The sequence below is a fragment of the Cataglyphis hispanica genome, chromosome 11 (assembly GCF_021464435.1).
Source record: "Cataglyphis hispanica isolate Lineage 1 chromosome 11, ULB_Chis1_1.0, whole genome shotgun sequence".
In the NCBI taxonomy this organism is placed as follows: domain Eukaryota; kingdom Metazoa; phylum Arthropoda; class Insecta; order Hymenoptera; family Formicidae; genus Cataglyphis; species Cataglyphis hispanica.
In genome coordinates this window covers 2,019,521-2,041,800 of record NC_065964.1, presented here as the reverse complement: position 1 = coordinate 2,041,800, position 22,280 = coordinate 2,019,521, and the positions used below count along the sequence as shown (strand labels likewise).

At 29.7% G+C, this 22,280-nt stretch overlaps 2 protein-coding genes across 2 annotated transcripts; one reads left to right on the top strand and one right to left on the bottom strand.

The window, feature by feature from the left end:
* Positions 1–6,534: 6,534 nt before the first annotated feature.
* On the top strand, positions 6,535–12,178 carry LOC126852942 (lipase 3-like; the record flags this gene model as incomplete). Its single annotated transcript, XM_050598240.1, is given in 7 exon segments — positions 6,535–6,550; positions 6,553–6,720; positions 7,861–7,975; positions 9,715–9,961; positions 11,279–11,437; positions 11,577–11,804; positions 11,935–12,178. Coding segments are annotated over 7 exon segments (1,122 nt in total), but the record flags the coding sequence as incomplete, so codon positions are not given.
* Positions 12,179–14,565: 2,387 nt separating this feature from the next.
* On the bottom strand, positions 14,566–21,419 carry LOC126852854 (lipase 3-like). The gene is made up of 7 exons (XM_050598099.1): positions 21,215–21,419; positions 18,730–18,910; positions 16,705–16,819; positions 16,099–16,342; positions 15,365–15,523; positions 15,022–15,249; positions 14,566–14,858 (listed from the first exon to the last, which is right to left on the bottom strand). The coding sequence occupies exons 1-7, from the start codon at positions 21,368–21,370 to the stop codon at positions 14,682–14,684; spliced, it is 1,260 nt and encodes a 419-aa protein (XP_050454056.1). The 5' UTR covers positions 21,371–21,419; the 3' UTR covers positions 14,566–14,681.
* Positions 21,420–22,280: the final 861 nt, after the last annotated feature.

The following is a 22,280-nucleotide window of genomic DNA, read 5'->3' as shown; positions in this document are numbered from 1 at the left end:
ATAGATCAACTAATTATATTATATTTATAAATTATAGATCAACTATTATCAAATTTTGACGTGATTGGTGTATCGGAACTTATCGTTATATATTCATCATCAAATCTGCGATTCGATTATTTCACTACGCTTTCTCAATTCGAATCATATTTAGATCATCGAAAAGTCAAATAATAAAATATCAGTTAAATGAAAAACAACGTTCCTTTGATCCTTGAATTTCCTTCCCATCACTTCTCCTTCCAACTCCTTCGTCCTTCTTCTCTCCTCTTCTTCCGCCTCTTTTAATTCCCATATCTCTCTCTCTGCTTTCTCTTCACCCTCTTCCTCTCCTGTTCACGCTTCTCCTTTGCTCTCCTCCTTCGATATCATAGGCCTTCTTCTTGATTCTCCACTCACCTCTTCTCGATCATCCCCATTCTTCTTTCTTTTCTCCTCTAAACCATTATCATATTCTCCCTCTCTCGCATGTCTCTGATTACCCCTTCTTCCTTTTGTTCTTGGTTCCCTTGCTCGCTCTTATTCCTTTTTTCTCTCACTGCCCTCCTTTTATCATCTCTCCTCCATCTTTTCATCTCCTTTTTCAGTCCTCTCAATTCTTTTCTTATACCCATCAGCTCCTCCACCAGATCCTACGTCCACTTTCTCCTCTCCATCTTCTTCTATCCGTCTCTGACCATCTCCTAACTTTCCCCTGCCTCTTCCCTTTTCCCGTTCTGCTCCTCTTCTTACTAAAGAGTGCTAGATTTTGATTATTTTGTGAAAAGAGACATAGAGATGGATAAAAAAGAAAGATGGGAAAGGATAGAAGGGTCAAGATACATTAGGTGCTACGGAGAAATCAAAGGGAGTGGGATCCCAGAGTACCAGAAGAGTGACTGGGGGGAAAGTAGATGGCAAAGGATGGTAAGGTACAGGTTGGGAAACGGAATAGGGGGAATTGGTACTGGAAGGATGAAGAGAAAAAAAGCTGTAGATTATGTGGAAGGGAGGAGGAAACATGGGAGTATGTTTGAGAAAGATGTATGAATTGGAGGGTAGAGAAAGGCTGGCAGGAGATGTTGGGGATCAGATGCGGGATAAGGAGTGAGAGAGACGATGCGTTGGAATCAGGAATTGAAGAGTAAAGATGGAATGATGCAGAGCAAAGAGATCGGATCGAGAATTAGAGAGCAGGGCAAGTAGCAGTGTGTGTGTGTGTGTGTTTGTAGGCAGGATAGAAATAGGTAAAAGTTAAAATAAGATAAGTTAGAATTAAGATTATAAGCTAGAGTTAAGGTGGATGTAAGTAATTTGTAAGAGATTGTAACCCCAAGGGGAATCAATAAATCGTATATCTAATCTATATATATATATATATATATATATATATATATATATATATATATATATATATATATGTATATAGATAAGCTAGAGTTAAGGTGGATGTAAGTAATTTGTAAGAGATTGTAACCTCAAGAGGAATCAATAAATTGTATATCTAATCTATATATATATATATATATATATATATATATATATATATATATATATATGTACGTATGTATATATGTATGTATATATATATATATGTATATATATATGTATATATATATATATGTATATATATATATATATAATATACAGGGTGTCCCAGAATAATGAGGCGTAATATAAAAAATAATAAAGGACTTTTTGATTCAATTTGAGTCAGCTCTATCTGCACATGAGTTTTGTTCTTATTATTCTGGGACACCCTGTATATATAATATATATAATTATTAATTAATTATATATATTTTTATACAGTTGTTATAAACTATTTTCTTTTTGGCCTATTATGATGAATATGCTTCTTAGATTAATTTTTTGATGACTTTTAACCAACTGCGAAAACGTTGTTATCTTCCTCTTTATTCCTCATTTGCTTTTAACATTTTTTTCAATTAAAATAATTAAATCTATTTTTTGCTATCTGTCAGACAGAAGTTCCGCGTTAATAAAAGCTTCTTGGTCGCGAAGAATGATCCCCTTCTCAATTTTGGTCGCATATCGAAAGCGTTGTCTCCCTTCAAGCCATGCTGCTGATCTTTCAAAATAGATGATAATTTAAAGGCGTAACATCTAGTGAGTAGACAGAGTAGGGAGAACTTTCTAATTCAAATTTATCAAGATATTCACAGTAATACTCGCCCAATGTTTGTAAACAAGTTATGCAAAGAGATTTGCAAAATAGACCTATGACCTTTAAGTTGTTTTGCGAATTTATGTGTTGAATGTGCTGGATCCTCTTTCAATAAAACACTTCCAAATTTTTTGTTTCCATTTCTACTAGCTACCCTAAAAAGCATTTTCTTTCCGAGATCAAAATTTCCATTTCTAGAGACACACTCTAGAAGTCTAAACTGCTCAAAAAATCCCTCATAAAAATCAATCGTTCAGTTCATTCGGCTTTATCAGTGTTTATTTATTTTTAGATTGAAAGATATAAGCAGTTAAATGTTAAACACGAAAGTTATTTCATAAGTAATGCACAATGTGATAACATCGCGGACTGAAAAGTGTAATCCCAATGAAATTTTTGAACAGTTGTAGTGGAGGACTCGAGGCAGCGATACATGGCTTACAAAACTTTCTTAGTACGTGTCATTATGAAATAACGAATGCTAGAAACAATTTCTTCAGATATCTCAGATACTTATGATCAGATATGATTAGGTATGATTAGGTATGACCCTTGAAGATTAACGATCAAGATTGGAACTTTATGTGGCCAAAAATGCAACAGACATTTACAATGCTTTATGTAAGTTAAAAGTAAAGTTAAAAGTAAGTATAAAGCAAAGTTGTAGCAATCAAGCAGTTTGAGATGACCTATCAAGCCAAATATTTTCTTTTCCAAATTGCTTGTAAAAATATGGTAAATATGTAAAAATATTCTCTGACCTCCACAAATTCACGCATTCACGCACTGTGAATGTCTGTTGGATTTTTGGCAACGTAAAATTTCAATCTTGATGTACGATCTTCACGTATCGAAGTGGTATATTTGAGGCCATTTCTAATACTTAATTTACTACGACATGCATTATAAAGTTTTTTAAGCCACGTATCTCTTCCTCAAGTTCTTCACTACAACTGTCCAAACATTTCGTTGAGATTGCACCATCCAATCCGCGCGATTATCATATTGTCGATTATAAAATGACCTTTGCACTTTATTTAGCAGCTTGTCAAATCAAAATAAACATATATATATGACATTAAAATTACTATCAGACAAGAAAGCTTGTAAGAAAAGCAATTAAAAAAAAAAGTTGTTATTAGATATTAGAATACTCTTAATCGTTATCCAACTGTGATATCAGTCTCCTTTCTCTCCAAACCTGATATGTTCATTTACATAGAACATTTTCTCTTTTCCTTCTCCTTGTTAATTATATAAGTTTACTACTTATTAAAATAAGCGATATAAGCACTTTCGTTTCCTGAAATATACGAAGTCTACGCAATATGAAAAGTATATATAGTCTCAACAACAATTTTACATATACCAGTATAAAGATTGTAAAGGATATGAATGTGAAATTAGAGGTACGTGTATTCCCGAAAAGCACTATTTTTTTTTATCACAAAATGTATTTATATTGACGGAACAAAAGGTCTCTTTTTTTCAAAGATATCAAAATTAAAGAACCACGTGCATGAGACAAAACAGCAAAAAATTCAAAATACTTAAAACACGTAGGATCTTTAATTATCGCGATATTGAGTAAAATTTTCATGAAAAAAATTTTTATTTATATATTTATATTTATACTAAAGATAGATCAAAAAACGATTTAGATCAAAACAAATAAGTTTAATACACATTTGTTAATAAAATTTAACAATAATAAGCTCGCGCACTAATATCTGTGTCTTGATTCTTATTTGCCACTTAATTATTAATATTCTGAGCCTCTTGTTGTTATTATTGGATATATCCAAATGCTGAGAGTAGTATTTTTTCGCATTTCCGGTTTTTTATTTAGAACTCTGAGTAGCACTCTATCAGAGATATAAAAAACATTCTTAACAATCTTATACATTCAAACAAATATTGCAAGCAACATCGCGATTTTTCGTATATTTTGCGAAAATATGACACTATATCTATCACCGAGCAATCATATGAAGATTAATTATTGTAAATAATGTGAAAATTTGTGAATCAATTAATGTTGTTAATGATTAAAACTTCTCCGATTTCAAAAAAACATGATTAAAATTATAGAAAAGTTCTAGATAACAATAAAAAATTATAAATTTATTTAATTAGTTTCATTAAATTAACGTCTCCATCTGCTATTAATCGTATCCATGTTTAAAAGTTTAACATGTAATATTTATTTTGTTTCCTCATAAAGTTTTGTTGTCATAAAAATTTTTTTTTTCAAATTTTGATGCCAATGTATTCAGAATGTTTTAAAACTTTGAAAAATCATATTTTTACAAAATGTCCGTATGTGTATATGTGCACAAAAAGGACATGGTTGCTCTAACTTCCGCAAATTTTGAGATATTTAGTTAAATTTTTTTATTTTGATAGAGTATTATTAAAGATTGGTTGGTATTGAATTTGGCTACAGGATCGGTGAAGAGATTTATTGTTTATAAAATTTTAAATTTTTCAAAAAAAGAGTGTTGCTCTAATTGCCGCAAATTTTGAGATATTGAAAATATTTTTGCATGAATAAAATATCATTAAAGAACGGTTGGCATTGAATTTGATACGAATTGGTGAAACAGTTCATTTTTTATGAAATTTTGAATTTTTCTTAAAAAAGATGTGATTGCTCTAACTTTCGAAAATTTTGAAATATCTGGCTAAATATTTTTACACGAGACATTTTTATTGATATTATAAAGGGAAAGAAATAAAATTATGAGAAAGCAATGTGCAAGCTTCTGACTTGCACAATTTCTTACTTGTTTACTTTACAAGCGAATCTTTTCAGCTTTTTAAATCGATCGACACGATAAGATCGATCGCGGTCATATGTCTACTGTCATTGTATAGTTTCTCTGGCATAGAGTCAGCGAATGTGACATTTCAGCCAAGCGTATTTGCGAATACCATATCCAACTTGAATCTCGATGTCGTTCTCAATACGGTAAGCGTAAACATTTTTAATATTTTATACAACGAAAAAAATTATTTTCCCGAAATGTATACTTTATATGTTCTATTAATAGATATTCATTATTTTATTAAAAAATTTGAAGGATGTATGTCAAAACATTGATAAAAACATATGAAAATTTTGTAGACTTCTATTATTTCTTCTGAATATCTATGCAAAATCCGAGCACAATACTCTTGATGGTTTGAAAATTATTTAAATTTAAAGTTAGTATTAATTTTTAGGGAAAATCGCACATTGTAGCACTTATTGACAAATTTGACATGCGAAAAGCATTACCAATAGAATAAAAATTTCATTTTATATTAAGAAAAAATAAATATTTGTGCAAAACTTGATCTACATTGCTCGTTTAAAAGTTATTTACTATAATTGTAGAAAAATGTTATCCGTCTCTCTCTTTCTCTCTTCTAGGTCTCTGTCTCTCTCTGGTATTGACGATCAAAAGTTTTTGTCACAAATTAAAAAAAATATCAATTACAATTATTTTTTTTACAAAAATGTTAAAAACTATATTATTTTGTGATACTTTAATTCTTTTTAAAATCCGGATTTATTAACTTAATTTTTCAAACAGTATAAACGTAAAAAATATATTTTTTTTTTTTTTAATTTTGACAGTTTTTTGGTACTATAGTACAGCCTCAAATTCCTTAAGTTTATTAAAAGACTTCACATTTTATTTAAATTCTTTTCCACAGGGCAAACAAGAGTCGCTTTAATTGCGAGAACCAAGAATATTTAAGCCATAAATTCTATACCAATATTTTATACAGCGTTTTCATCCATCAAAACAATGATTAAAAATCTCCATTATTTCAATTAGCTCAATTTTCAGAACAATATTATCAGAAAATTTTCCAAAATGATATTATTTTGCATTTGAATTTTTCTTTACAATTGAAATATGAATTCCAATTATAAAATTATATATTTCCTTTAATTACCTCTACAACACTATTAACTTCTATCCTGAAATTAATTTAAAAATATATTCAATTTTTAATTTTTAATTTTTATGTTTGATTGCCATTAAGTTTACTTTTTTTATTTCAAAATATACGATAAATATAAAATATCGTCGACATCTCTATTCTAGTCTGCGTGTGTTTCAAATAAAAAATAAATATGTATTATATATATAATCAAGATAGTCATTAAAATCATTTTAATTGATTTAAGAGATAAAAAATAGAGAAGCTTATTTCCCTGCATGTTACTCTTTATTGCGCCTGCGCAATGCATTCTGCATTATTTATTGCGCAGGAGCTTTATTATTCAGAAAATAAATACCGTACGCATTTTATCGCTTAAATTTATTTTAATTGTAGATCAATTTTGAAAGTTTCTTCTTTTTATTGATTCTTTTAAGCCGGAAATGATAAAAGGGCGGGTTATCCCGTGGAAGCTCATGTTGTAACAACAGAGGATGGTTATCTCTTGACATTACATCGTATTCCAGGTAGCAAAGGCTCTGCACCGGTATTATTACAGCATGCTTTATTATGCACCTCCGCCGACTGGATCATGCTTGGCAAAGGCAAAGCACTCGGTATATTCTTTAATTAATTCTTTAATTAATTTCTAAGAAATGTCTAGAGATTTATGCTTTATTGCTGATTCTTCTTTTATTAGAAAGACATTTAAGAGAAACTCTCGAATTTAAACAGCAAACATGTCTAAAAACTTTCTAACAAACTTTTAATATATTTTATAATGTATATTATTTATTAAAGAAATATTTTTTTATAAAATTATGACATTTATACACATATTTTATGTACATCATAATTACATAAATTTATAATTTATAATAAATATAAATATAAATATAATTATAAATATAATATAAATATAAATATAAATATAAACATAATATAATATAACATAATATAATATAATATAATATAATTATAAATATAATTATAAATATAAATATAAATATAAATATAATTTATAATTTATAATTATTTATAATTACATATAATTACATGATACCTAAATATACAAAATATCTCATAATGACTGTTATCATCTCTAAGTTAAAACAGGTGAAACCGAAGAGAAAATCTCTTCACCATTTTGCGATTGTCGTTATAATTATTGAGAAATTAATTTAAAAAGATTGACCAATTCGCGCGAGTATATGTGTGTAACGAGATTAGACAATTTAAAAGTTTATAGTTGCCAAACGTGTAAAGTTTTGGATTGTCTCTTCTCGCTACTCGAGAAACAAAGTTTTGGGAGAAACGTTCTACAAACATAGATATATAATATACATATGTATATCCATGGCCGTCTTTTCTCGCCGCGCGCTAATATCAGCTCGAATTGGCCAATCTATTTTAATTAATTTCTCAATAATTATTACAAAATTACAAAATGGTAAAGGACTTTTCTCTCAGTTTTATCTATTTTATCTGCACATGATGATGCGATTGATTTCGGGTCTACTAACTTGTATATTTTAAATTTAAAATTGTTTATTTAATTTATTAAATAATAACGTAAACGCATTATAAATTAATTTGCTGTCTTAATATAAATGATTAAAATATATTAAAATATATGAAAAAATATTGATAGAAAGAAAATTGTATATTAGGATATTATGGGACAAGTTACTAATTATGTAATTATAGACACAAATATGTAATAAGTATTGCAAATCATGTTTCTTTTTGCATTCTAGCTTATTTATTAGCGGATCAGGGATACGATGTTTGGTTGGGCAATTTTCGTGGTAATACTTACTCAAGAGCCCATATTTCTTTATCGCCATCGGAATCAAAATTTTGGGATTTCAGGTATTTGCAAATAAAATAAAAATGATGATACTTTGAAAATAATAGAATTATAATGTCGGAATTAACTTAGTATCAAACATAAGTAAATAAATTTTTACGTATATACTTATTTATATATTTATACATATACATATAGAGGAAAGTAGAGTAAAACTGGGTAGGTGGATCAAACTGGGTACCTCAGTTTCTTCATGATAAATGCTATTATCTTTGGCCAATTTGTGTGTTATTAGATTGACATTATTATTTTGAAATGAATTGTGCTTATGTGCACACGATATTTCTTTTTGACAAAAGTCCAAAGTTTCTCAGGCTAAAAAGATCGATATTGATGCAACAATTGAGTCGTTGTTGTCTTTTTCTACACAGAGCACTTGTTTCAGTAAAGGCAGCATTGCATTCTGTACTCAAACTCTATATTCAAAAAGTATATCGCACTAATTTTTATCGTCAAATCGTACATCAATTTGTACGCTGAAATGTACATCCACCGTGTTTGTCATTTTCCTTTTCGTGATGGGGCAAAACCGTATAATAGTAGACGTGTAATACATTAATATAATAATAGATTACATCTCATTCTCTTAGTCAAAACGTATACAAAAGAAAGTAGAAAGAAGTAGCTGCTATACTCTATCAAAGCATGCTATCTGTATCTAATATTTTACAATCTCTATTCCTCGGTCTAGAACATATATGTAATAAATCTTACTATATATATGATAACTTATTAAATATAACCTGAGCAAAACCGAGTACCTACACATTTCATATAATGAAAAGAGAAAAATCTCTCATCCTGATTTTCTCTCCTACAAAAAGCAGTTGAAAATAAAAACTGCCACTCAGAAAAAAAACCCATTAAAAGAAAAGTTTTTGAGGTTTCTAAAGTTAAAAGATTAAATAAGAAAATCCTGCAGCCAATGTAGAGGAAAAGAATGTGTTTGTTTAGGATTTTTGTTGATAGAATACATTTTTGTATTTTGATCAAATAAATTAAGATTTGAAAATTGCTACGTTACATGCTTTTGAATTGGTATTTCATTCATTTTCCTATCGTTGGAGTAAAATTAAGTATATTGACTTCTTCAAAAATCTTGTTATTTTTGGTAAACTTCAAAATTTTTTCAGCAAATAGCCTTGTTTTCTCATAATTTGAAGTCTACTTAAAATTATCAGTACAATTTTTGTACTGATTTGATTTTTGTAAAAAGACAAATCCAGAAAAGTACCAGGTTTTACCTTATTTATCTATATATGTATATATATTTTTATTTTCTTTTTTTAATTTGTAAAATAACTACTGTAATATACAACAATCATTTTAAACGGCACCTATCTAGAGACTCTATATAGTCTAATTATATAAAATATCCCTCTCCCTTCTATTAGTAGAATGCAGATTGAGGCAATCATTCTCTTCTCAAAAACAAGCATTTTTTCCCCGTTTAGCTTATAATTGTTTTTAAGATGTCTCATTTTTAATACGTCAAAATTATTAAAATTTTTACAGAAAGAATCAAGAAATAACAAATACACTGTATATTGTCAACAATAATATTTTTCGAAAATAATGTATTTTCAGAAATTTTAACAAAAGAAAAGTATTTATTTTATAACAACAGATGTATTTTATTATTTCTGATGTTATATATACTTATTATATCTTGTGACGATATTATATATATATATATATATATATATATATATATATATATATCAATTGAATTTTTCACCAGCTATAACAAAATCGGCATCTACGATTTACCCGCGATGATTACATTTATTACTAATATAACATCGCAACCGTTGCATACATACATTGGTCATTCGATGGGCACAACATCTTTTTATATAATGGCATCAAAGCGACCGGAAATCACTAAAATGGTGAAAATGATGATCAGCCTCGCGCCAACAGTCTTTATTAAAAGCAATATAAGAAATCCAATCACTTACATTACCCCTTTCTGGAGAGAGATCAAGGTTTGATAAAAGATATTATACATCAACATTGTAAGAAAATAATTTATTATCGCGAGATACAATAATTTGTTTAAAACAATATTCTTTTGTTAAAGCAAAAAAAGAAATATTTTATATCTCGTTACTTTCTATTATATCTATAAACATGCAACAATATTATTTTTAAATGATAGACTTTTAAATGAATATTATATTTAAACCGTGAAATAAAAAGATTTCAATAATTTTCAAATTAAAAGCGATTGAAACTTTGAGTAGAGAAATAGATAATACAAAATTACATTTTTTAATTTATTCTAAATGAAATATTATTTTAATAGAATTTTGTTAAAAAATTGTTATAAAAAATGCACAAACAGTATATTTTATATATCCAAAATTAGAAAAATAATTTTATAAAAGTTACACACTGTTACTCATTGCTAGAAAATAATAAGCTTTTACAGTTTCAATCACTTTTTTTATTAACACTATTATAAAACCAAATAATATATAAAACAGACACAAATAAAACTTTTACTTTTTTTATACACATTTTTAACATTTGTCAATATTAATATATAACAAAAACGTTATAATTTTGATATTGATATTGACATAAAACGTATAATAATTTTAATAATTTCGAATTTTAATATCTACTTTAAAAATAAAAAAACATTTCAAAAAATGTTTTTTTTTAAATTCTGTAAGTGACTTTAAATAAAATTTTAGTCTTTTCTTTTTATAGATGTGTAAATGACCCAAATCACCTTACTTTTATCGTTAACTTGAAGCAATTCTGTCACTAATTCATAAGTCAAATTTGTTTTTAATATGCAATAATTTATAAAAATTAAAAGACCTAAATTTAAAGTAGAATTAAATTTTATTGAAATTATTTTTATTATCCAAAAGATGCGACGATTATAAATAACGAAATTATTTTCCAACTTTGATTTTTTTTATACTTTATGAATCTCTCATGACAAAATTCAAAAAGATTTATCTTTTATAAATAAAATATTGTATAATTGTCATAGAGTATTTTCTCTTAGCTCTTTTTAAAACTTTCGAAAAAGATGATTTTGGAAAACTAATAGTTTTTGCTTCAATTCATCTTATTCGATTCTGCCATATATTATTTAATCTTCCATTTGACGAGATCTTCTTCAACGAGTTAAAATTAAGTTCAAAGCAACTCTCAAAACCTCTTTAAATTATCTTAATCAATTAATAAATTGCTTTTAAAAATTTATTTATTCTCAAACATTAAAACTTGTATAGGAAAAAAATTACAAGTAAATTACATTTCAAATAAGAAAATTTTCTTTACAGATGATCATGCAACTTTTCTCCTACAACGAGCTCCTTCCGCAGAATAATCTTTTGAGATTTCTTTCAAAATACGCTTGCAATCAGAATCTCACCCAGCAGAAATTCTGCACTCGCTTGATATTTCTGATCTGCGGTGACGATCCCGAGCAGTTTGATTACGTGAGTACTGACTTATGATCGAAATACAATCCATAACTCCAATCAACATTTCCATCATCATATTTTGTCGTTTGTAGATCGTGCGATCATGCTAAATTGAATTTTGAGTTATATTGGATTTTTCTCTGTTCCTATTTAGTCTCTGCTACCTGTCATCTTGAATCACGATCCAGCTGGCTGTTCGACTAAGACGATTATACACTATTTTCAAGCATTCCAGACGAACACATTTCGCCAATTCGATTATGGTCGCAAGAGAAATCTATTGATGTATAACTCGGCAGAACCTCCGGACTACGATCTGACGAATATTACAGTACCTATCGCATTGTTCTATGGTGCTAACGACTGGCTAGTTAAAGACTCGGTAAGGAACGCATGTTCTGATAAAATTTCGTAGCATGAATTTATTAAATTTTATATAAGTTAAGCTTTGTACATAGAATTGAGAAGGTGAAGAAATTGCGCACGATAATTCATGAAAACTTTTCTTGAAGGAGGTGGAGAAACTTTCTCGTCTATTGCCGAATGTAGTGGATATGTACAAAGTGCCGTGGCCCAAATTTAACCATGTAGACTTTGTATGGGCTAAGGATGCGCCCATACTTGTGTATAAAAGATTATTCGAGCTTATGAAAAGAAAAGATTCAAATAGTGTCATCGATAATATTATTGATGTACGATAAATGCATTGTTGTAATGTTAAATTAGCAATCAAAATAAATGATGAATATTACTAAATGGTGACTATTTGAATTATTCTTCTGTTGCTCATATGATGTGTTGTAGCGTCGGATGTACATACACATTTTGTAATGTGCCTGTTTTTCTGTCAATATTTTAAAATGCCGACTTTTCTTTTAAAATTGCTTTTTTAATGATCATTGTGCGAGAATTTTTTCAATTTTTAATTATAAACGCGCAAAATCAATTGATTTTACGTTAATAGTGAATATCTCAGCAAGAAAAGATCATAGAATATTAATTAAAAAAGCAAATTAAAGATAAAACTTTACTTTTTTATAGAAGAAAAAAGTGTCCTTTTAATTTTTTACATAGTATATTATATACTATATACTATATACTATATATATATATATATATATATACAGTGTCCTAGACCATTCGTACACCCTTTTTCTTTCAAAAACTAAGCATTTTAGAGAAAAGTTTTGAACAAAAGTTTTTAACGAAAGTTTTGAACAAAAATTGTATGGTATTTTGAGGGGAACATGAGATGGTGTCATTGGTTTTTGACTTTGGATGGCATTGTTAAGGTCAAGTTAAGGACACCTTTAATTTCTTAAATGGAATCCCCTATTTTTTATTGCATATTCTTATAGTTTATGTCAGGAGCTTTCCAAAATACTATAATAAAATGTTTTTTCATTAAGAATTTTTTGAATTATTCTGTATCTTAATCTGACATATTTTAGTATAAAATATAAAATATCTCGAAAATTATTTATATAGCCTTCGATAATTATATCGTAATACTTTTATGTACATAATAATAAGATGAGTCAAATGGTGTAAAGAAAAAATAAATAATTGTTATAGAAAAATATATTGCAAATAATTGCATACTTTTTTTAAAAAACAATTATTTTCTGTACACCATTTGATTCATCTTATTATTCTATAAATAAAACACCCTGTATATGTACACACACACACACATCTATATATATATATATATATATATATATATATATATATATATATATATATATATTATACAGAGTAATTCAAAATAACCTGATGTCCTTAAATAAATATATTCTCAAGCGAATTCTAAAACAATTTTTCAAAATTTTACAAAATTATGTTCGAAGCTTAGTTCTTTATAATTGAAAATAGTTAGCTACTCATGAGTTCGGGCAGAGACGGCGCAACACGTCACGAGACTCACTTCACAATAAATTTTATTGGGAACATTATTTTACTGCAATACTTCATTATCACTCGTAAATATCAATTTCATACAAATTAAGACATACAATTTCATAAATGATACTTTTAGCTGTGTCGCAAGCTCACGTGTTGAAAAAAATTTTCTTTCAACAAAACACTTCCAAATCTCCTATTTCCATCACCTCTGACAACCCAAAGCGCGATTTGTCTTTGGTGTCAAAATTTCCACTTCTGAAGCATCTATATCACCTCTCAAATGCCTCACAAATCACTCGTTCGGTTTCAACAGCATGTTTTTTTCAAATTGAAAAACATAAACAAGTGTCGAATATATGTACTTTATTTGGAATCTTGTTGAATCAAAATAAAAACATACATTTATGATAAATAAGAAAACTTATCTGGTAATAATTTTATAGTAAGACAGGCGACTTCAAAAAAACAAAACAAAAGTTAATTAGAGTATGTTGGTCATTCAACCGTGACTCCAATTACTTTCTCCTCAATCTTGACTTTACAAATAGGACAACATTTTCTTGTCTCCATCTTGTCTCCGTCTACCACCTCTCAAATGCCTCACAAATCAATCGTTCGATTTTAACAGCGTGTTCTTTTTTCAAATTGAAAAACATAAACAAATAGTTGCGAATATATGCTTTATCTAGAGTCTTGTCGAATCAAAAATAAATATATATTAATAAATATATTAGTGACAGACAAGAAGAGGCTTGTCTGGCAGTAATTTTGATTAGGACAGGCAGCTTCAATGAAAACAAAACAAAAGCTGCCTAACCTAATCTAACCTAACAAAAATTAATTAGAATATGCTTAATTATCATCCAATCATGACTCCGATTACTTTCTCTCCAATCTTGATTTACAAATAGGACAACATTTTTTTCTCCTTTTCCTTGTCAATTATATAATCAGAAACGGCAAGTGATATACACATTTTCTTGTCTTCAATAAAAATGCAAGATCTATATAATAAATATACATATGTCTCAATAGTTTTACGTATGTATGTATATAAAATTACAATATACTATTTGCATTTTTGTAATTTTATATTTGTCATATTACAGATATCTTTACAATCCATTAGGATGATCATTAGCTGAAACAAAAAGATTATTTAAAAACGCATATATTATTCTAGTTCGCTTTTGCAGTGATCATAGATAAGAATATTATAAAAGAACATTACAAGAATATTCAAGAATATTATAAAAGTTTACGTTTTATTAAATTTGAAGTTACAACTGCTATTAATCGTATCTATTACTAAAAATTTTATATGTAATATTTATCCTCATTTTAATTATCAATATTAATTCATCGATGTAATATTATTTGGATTCCTCTTCTTCATGAGCTTGAGTGTTCTCTTGTACACGAGTTTGAGCGCATCTTTGGCCCATATAAAATCCGAATGACTAAATTTTGGCCACGGCACTTCGTACAAATCCACTACTTTAGGCAATAGGCTGTAAAGCTTCTTCACATCCTTGAAAAAATGTTTTCGTGAATTATCGCACGCAATTTCATTAAAAAAAAAAAAAAAAATATCTTTTCAATTCTAATCGAAGCTTGACATATGCATGATCAGCGCGAATCAATGTCTACAATACGTATTTCCTTTATCTGAATCGCATTCTTTCGTTACTTACGGCGATGTTAACCAGCCAGTCACCAGGACCGTAGAACAATGCGATCGGGACCGTGATATTTGCTAAATCGTAATCCGGAGGTTCCGGCGAGTTGTATATTAATAGATTTTCCTCGCGACCGTAATCGTATTGGCGAAACTTGCCCGACTGGTATTCTTGGATGTAATGCAGAATCGTCTTAGCCGAGGCGCCGGCTGGATCGTGATTCAGGATAACAGGCAGTAGATTCTAAATAGAAAACAAAAACGTATACTCAACGTCCAATATGAGGCGTGATAGCACAATCTTCTCAAATGGCGGAACATGTTTCGATCAGAGTTTCCGATCGCGAATCATTACTCACGTAATCAAACTGCTCGGGATCGTAACCGCAGATCGCGAATATCAATAAGGCGCAAATCTCCTTCTCGATGAAATTCTGATCGCAACCGTATTTCGAGAGAAATCTCAAAAAATTGCCTTGCGGCAGGAATTCGTCGTGGAAGAAATCTCGCATGAATATCTGCAATGAAAATTTTTTTATTCGTAACGTAATAATTGTTTATAATTTCTTAACAAAGTATATACGAGTTTAAGAAAATTCCTGAGGATATCCAAAGAGCATTCAGTGAATATCCAGATGATATCCAGAGAACAGTGGCTATCCATAGAACAGCCAGAGGATTTATATATTCTCTAGATATCCTCTATCTTTTAGACATGTTAGGATTTCTTCTGTTCTTTCTTTCAAGTTCCAGCAATATTTTTGAGAATAAACAAATAAATTTTTGAGCAATTTTAACGAATTAGAATAACTTGAAGAAGTTTTAAGAGTTGCTCCGATCTTAATTTTAATTCATCAAAGAGCATCTCGTTAAAAATAAAATTAAAGGTTTAATATGTACGTCATAAACTAACAAATCTCGTAAAGCAGAAGAAGTAACAGTAAAGAGAAATTAATATTTTAATTTTCAAAATCAATTTATTCGGAAATCTTGAAAAGAATTTAAAAAGAAAACTTCAAAATATAATCAAAGATTAATCATATATGCCAAAAGTATACATTACTTTATATATTTTCCTGATATACCTGATTACCTGATATATTTTCCAGAAAGGATAGATGTATTTAAATGGACTTTTCATATGGCTTATAAAGACCGCTGGCGCGAAGCTGATCATCATTTCTACCATTCGTGCGATTTCCGGACGTTCCGATGCCATTATGTAAAAAGTTGTTGTACCCATCGAATGACCGATATACGTATGCAACGGTTGCGATCTCATATTTGTGATAAATGTAATCATTGCAGGTAGATCATACATGCCTATTTCGTGGAAGCTATAGTGGAAAATCGATATACCGTTACAAAATGTATATATATATATATATATATATATATATATATATATATATACGACATAAACTAACAAATCTCGTAAAGCAGAAGTAGCAGTAAAGAAAAATTAATATTTTAATTTCCAAAATCAATTTATTCGGAAATCTTGAAAAGAATTTAAAAAGAAAACTTCAATATATAATCAAATATATATATATATATACATAAGTATATAACAAAGTAAAAAGAATATACAATATATGTTTATAAGTCTATCTTTTTACTTGCTTTTGCCACCAAAATTAAATTCAAAATTCTACGTCATTTCCAAAGCACTATTTTTTTTTATTTGATTTGTGAATACCTAAAATTCCAAAATTTCAAATCCGATGGTGATAGGGAAATATGCGCCCTCGAGTAAGTATTACCACGAAAATTGCCCAACCAAACATCGTATCCCTGATCTGCCAATAAATAAGCTAAAATGCAAAAAAAAAACATCTGCATGTATTTATTACATAATTTGGATCTTCCTATATAATATCCTCATATATTTCACAAGATTTTCATTTACTATTTTTTAATAATAAAATAGATTTAAATTGTGAATGATTTATAATTTAATATAAGAAATTAATTATATCGTAATTTACATTATTTGATAAAAATAAACAATTTATATATATATATATATATATATATATATATATACATACATATATATACAGGGTGTCCCAAAAATTTTGACACACTCGAAGTGTGAAGGTAGATTGGGCCAAACTGAGTCGAAAAGTCCTGTACCATTTTCCTTTATAATGCTTCTGAAAGAAGTTATTATTGAGTAAAGTCTGGCCAATCAGCGCCGATCTTTAGCCGGATACACATTAGGGAGCCGCGCGCCTGGTAGTGGTGCGCCGCTGTAACAGCTGAACGTTCACGCACACTATCAGGCGCGTGGCTCATCAACATGCGCTTGATTAAAGATCGGCGATGATTGGCCAGATTTTACTCAATAATAACTTCTTTCTAAAGCGTTATAGAGGAAAATGGTACAGGGTTTTTCGACTCAGTTTGGTCCAATCTACCTTCACATTTCGGATGTGTCAAAATTTTGGGACATCCTATATATATATATATATATATATATATATATATATATATATATATATATATATGTAGGGATGTCCCTGAACTGACGATATAAATATTTTAATTACAAATTTTTTAGACATTTTTAATCAAAACATTTTAATTCTAACACGGAAATGTTGAGGCTACAATAGTTTTTAAATGGGAAAAGTTTAAAGATCACGAATGGCAGGACTAGAATTTCACGCATTCAGGAATGGCAAAATGACAAAGTGTTTCCGAATGCCTTTGACAATAGCAAAATTATTGTAAAAATATTCAAGATTTTCATTAAGAATTTATTTCTGTTTATCTGTAATGAATCATAAGAACAGTTTAAAATGTTTTTATTCAATAAGTTTAACATACATATTGATATATGTCAAATGTCATATTTAACTGTCTCGACTTCATCGTGGAGACAGTTAAATATGACAGTTGTCACATATCAATATCGGTATATTGAATTGAAACTATTGAATAAAAATATTTGAAATTGTTCTTATAATTCATTATTCATAGATAAACAGAAATGAATTCCTAATGAAAATATTGAATATTTTTACAATAATTTTACTATTGTCAAAGACATTTGACAATCAAAGATTCATGAAAGCACCTTATCATTTTGTTATCCCTGAGCCCAAAATTCTAGCCCCGTCATTCATGATGTTTAAACTTTTCCATTTAAAAACTAATGTAGCCTCGACATTTTTGTATTAGAATTTTTGTCTTAAAATGTTACAAAGAATTTGTGATTAAAATATTTATCACGGGGAGGCTTCGTTTGCCTACATTCCCGATTGCCTACAGAGCGATTGCCTACAAGCATTATTGTACACATATAAAAATTAAAAATACGAACGTACGATTTATTATATTTATATATATATATATATATATATATATATATATATATATATAGTTATATATATATAGTTATTATTATATATTACACATATACGTACGCATGCACGCACGCACGCACGCACGCACGCACGCACACACACATACACATATATATATATATATATATATATATATATATATATATATATATATGTATAAAATAAATTTTACAACAATATTCAAAAAAAATAAGACGCATTAAAAATTGCAATAAAAAAAAAGTTGAGTTACAAAGTTTTTTCGCCATGTTTGCTATTTATAAATTCGAGAGGTTCTCTCAAGCATTTTTCTGATAAGACATCAAGACTGATTGATTTCAGGAAATATCTTTGAAGGATTTAAAAGGTTGTACCGAGTGCTTTGCCTTTGCCAAGAATGACCCAATCGGTGGAGGTGCATAACAGACCGTGTTGTAGCAGCACAGGTAAAGAGCCGTTGCCACCTGGGATACGATGTAACGTCAATATATAACCGTCCTCCGTCGTTATAACATGAGCCTCTGCCGGATAACCTGCTTTCCTTATCATTTGCAGCTGGAAAAAGAAATAGAAAATAAAAGCACTCAGTATAAATAAAAGCACTCTCAAAAATTGATTTAAAGTTGAAATAAATTTATGAATAATTGTTACAAGAAATTGGAATGAAATAAAAAAAAGGGTAAAACTTTACAAAATGTAAACCCATGTGCAACCTTTTTTCTTAAAAAGTGTATGCATAGAACAGTGGATTCCGCTCTCCTCTCCTACAGGGAGGCTCCACTTCCGGAAAATATAACTAACCAAAACTAAATTTTAATTTTAAATCAGATATAGGTTTGGATTAGGTTATATATATTCCACTAGGAAGTGAAGTCTCCTCGTAGTAGGAGGGAGGAGGGTGGAACCCACTGTGTCTACGCATACACTTTCCTATTCACTGAACAATTGTGGGATGGACCTCGCTTTGCTTTAAGTAAAGTATATGCGTAGACATAGGGATTTGCCCCTCCCCTCCCCACCCCACGGGATCGCCACTTCCGGAAAATATAATTTAACTCAATCCTTTCAGTTTTCAAAATAAAGTTGTTTTTCATTGTCAGATTACATACGAACCTTGATTTTTAAAAATCTTTGTTGATAACTTTTTAATAAACAACGAGCGACGGCTAAAACCTCTTGGATGTAACTCAGGAGAGTGACATGTGTCAAGGTCAAGGTCATTGGGTCCCCTTTTGTAAAATTTTACCAAAAAAGTATTAATTATCTAATTAAATGCTGAATAATTTCTAGATAACACAAAAGACAAAAGGTACTTTCGCATGATAAAGCTCAACAAAAATTATTTCGGAATTAATTTTGAGGATTTAAACTTTTCTTCGTGTTTATCTCTTGAGCTAATTGAAATCATTTTAATGCATAACTATGTCACGATTATAATTCATATAAACACATATTTTGCTAAATTACTTTTTTTTTTTTTGAACATTGATATCAAGATGACTTGCGCTTGTAATGTGCGGCAATATTTCACATATATCAAATATATATTTTAAGAAAAGAGATGATTTAGGGACAATTAAAAACGATATTAACAATTGAATATTAATTCGAAATATTAAATAAAAAAATAAAAAGAATATTATTATAAACATAATTAAATAAAGAAAATATGGAATTTTGCGAAATTTAAATTTCTATTTTGAACAAAAATGCGGCAATCGTTTTCGATCATTCTTTTGGGTTACGTATTAAAATTTACTCCTAAACTTTTTTTTTCAATTTTGATTGATCGATCAATCGCTACTCTACTCTAAAGAAGCGAATTTTAGAACGCAATCCTGACAGAATTGGGAAACTAATTAAAATAAAGAAGATTTTTTTAATTCTCCTTTCTTGAGTGAGAATATAAATACAGAGTGTCCGGTGTCAATCGCATCACCCGTCGTGTGTAGGTAGAGCAGGCAAAACTGAGAAGAAAAGTCCTGTATTTTTTTCGATAACGCTTAATAAAAGAGTTATTGAGTGAAGTCTGGCAATTCAGCGGCGACTTTAGCTGGACGCACGTCAATGAGCCGCGCGCCTAGCATGTGCGCACGTTTACAACGTCTCACTGACGTGCGACTGGCTGAAGATCAGCGATGATTGGCCAAACTTTACTCAATAATAACTCTCTTATTAAGCGTTATAAAAAATTATACAGGACTTTTCTATATATATATATATATATATATATATATATATATATATATATATATATAGAGAGAGAGAGAGAGATCTATATATATATATATATATATATATGTCTGGCGTCAATCGCATCATCCATCGTATAAAGCAGATAAAGCAGATAAAACTGAGGAGAAAAGTCCTGTATCATTTATATATATATACATGATGTGTGTATGTGTATATGTGTGTGTGTGTGTATGCATATGTGTGTGTGTGTGTGTGTGTGTGTGTGTGTGTGTGTGTGTGTGTGCGTGCGTGCGTGTGCGTGTGCGTGTGCGTGTGCGTGTGCGTGTGCGTGTGCGTGCGTGCGTGCGTGCGTGCGTGCGTGCGTGCGTGCGTGCGTGCGTGCGTGCGTGCGTGCGTGCGTGCGTGCGTGCGTGCGTGCGTGCGTGCGTGCGATGCGATGCGTGCGATGCGATGCGTGCGATGCGTGCGTGCGTGCGTGCGTGCGATGCGATGCGTGCGTGCGTGCGTGCGTGCGTGCGTGCGTGCGTGCGTGCGTGCGTGCGTGCGTGCGATGCGTGCGTGCGTGCGTGCGTGCGTGCGTGCGTGCGTGCGTGCGTGCGTGCGTGCGTGCGTGTGTGTATGTGTGTGTGTGTGTATGTGTGTGGTGTGTGTATGTATGCTTACCGTATCGAGGATGACATCGGAATTGTTTTTCATCTGTTTCCAGCTGGTCCACGATATTTCTTTCACGCTCGACTCATTGACAGCTGTCATGCTTGCCGGCACCGCATAAGAGAGACCATAGAACGTCACCAGATACATGACCGCGGTCGATCTCATCTCGTGGACGAGCGAATTAATAAACAATGGAAAACCAACACCAGGAATTCTCCGAAGTGGGTATATATATATATATATATATATATATATATATATATAATAAAAAAAAAGACTAAAAAATGAGATAAGTATACGTCTGCTCTCTGTATGTGCACGTCACTTCTATTGTATTAAAATGAATCGTCGTTTCATTTACGATTACTTTTTATCATTCGGGGAAATAGAAGAAAAGAGACAGCAAAAGAGAGACAGAGATAAAACGGGAGCAGAGTGCACTATCGCGTGTTATTTAGTCATACAAAAAAATGTATGCAATCATGCAAAACATGTAAATAAAATACATAGATTTGCCGGTACCGCAGCGTGAAACAAAAAAGGCGCGTAAATTTCAAATATATATACTATTTTAAATGCCGCAGAGAAATATCTTGGAAAATATGGAAGATACAGAGAAATGTTTTAGACAAAACTTGCATAGTTTAAAGGGGACTACATGATGAAAATATAGACTTGATCTTGAGTGGCTCTTTCAAGGCTACATCAATGTAATCGTTGTTTTTTTAAATGGAACCCTTCCCCTTATTTTTATTGCATATTCTTGTAGCTTACTTGGAGATCTTTTCAAAACATTATAATAAAGTCTTTTTTATTAAGTATTTTTCGAGTTATTTTATATCTTAAAATGACATATTTTGATATATACAATGTAAAATATCTCATAAAATAGTCAGTTTTTGATAATCTATTATATTATAATACTTTTATGTACAGAATAATAGGATGAATTAATTAGTATGAAGAAAATAATTATGTAAAAAAATATAATTATTTACAATGTATTTTTTTATAACAATTATTTGTTTTTTTCACCAATTGATTCATCTCATTAAAAAATATGATAAAATTATCA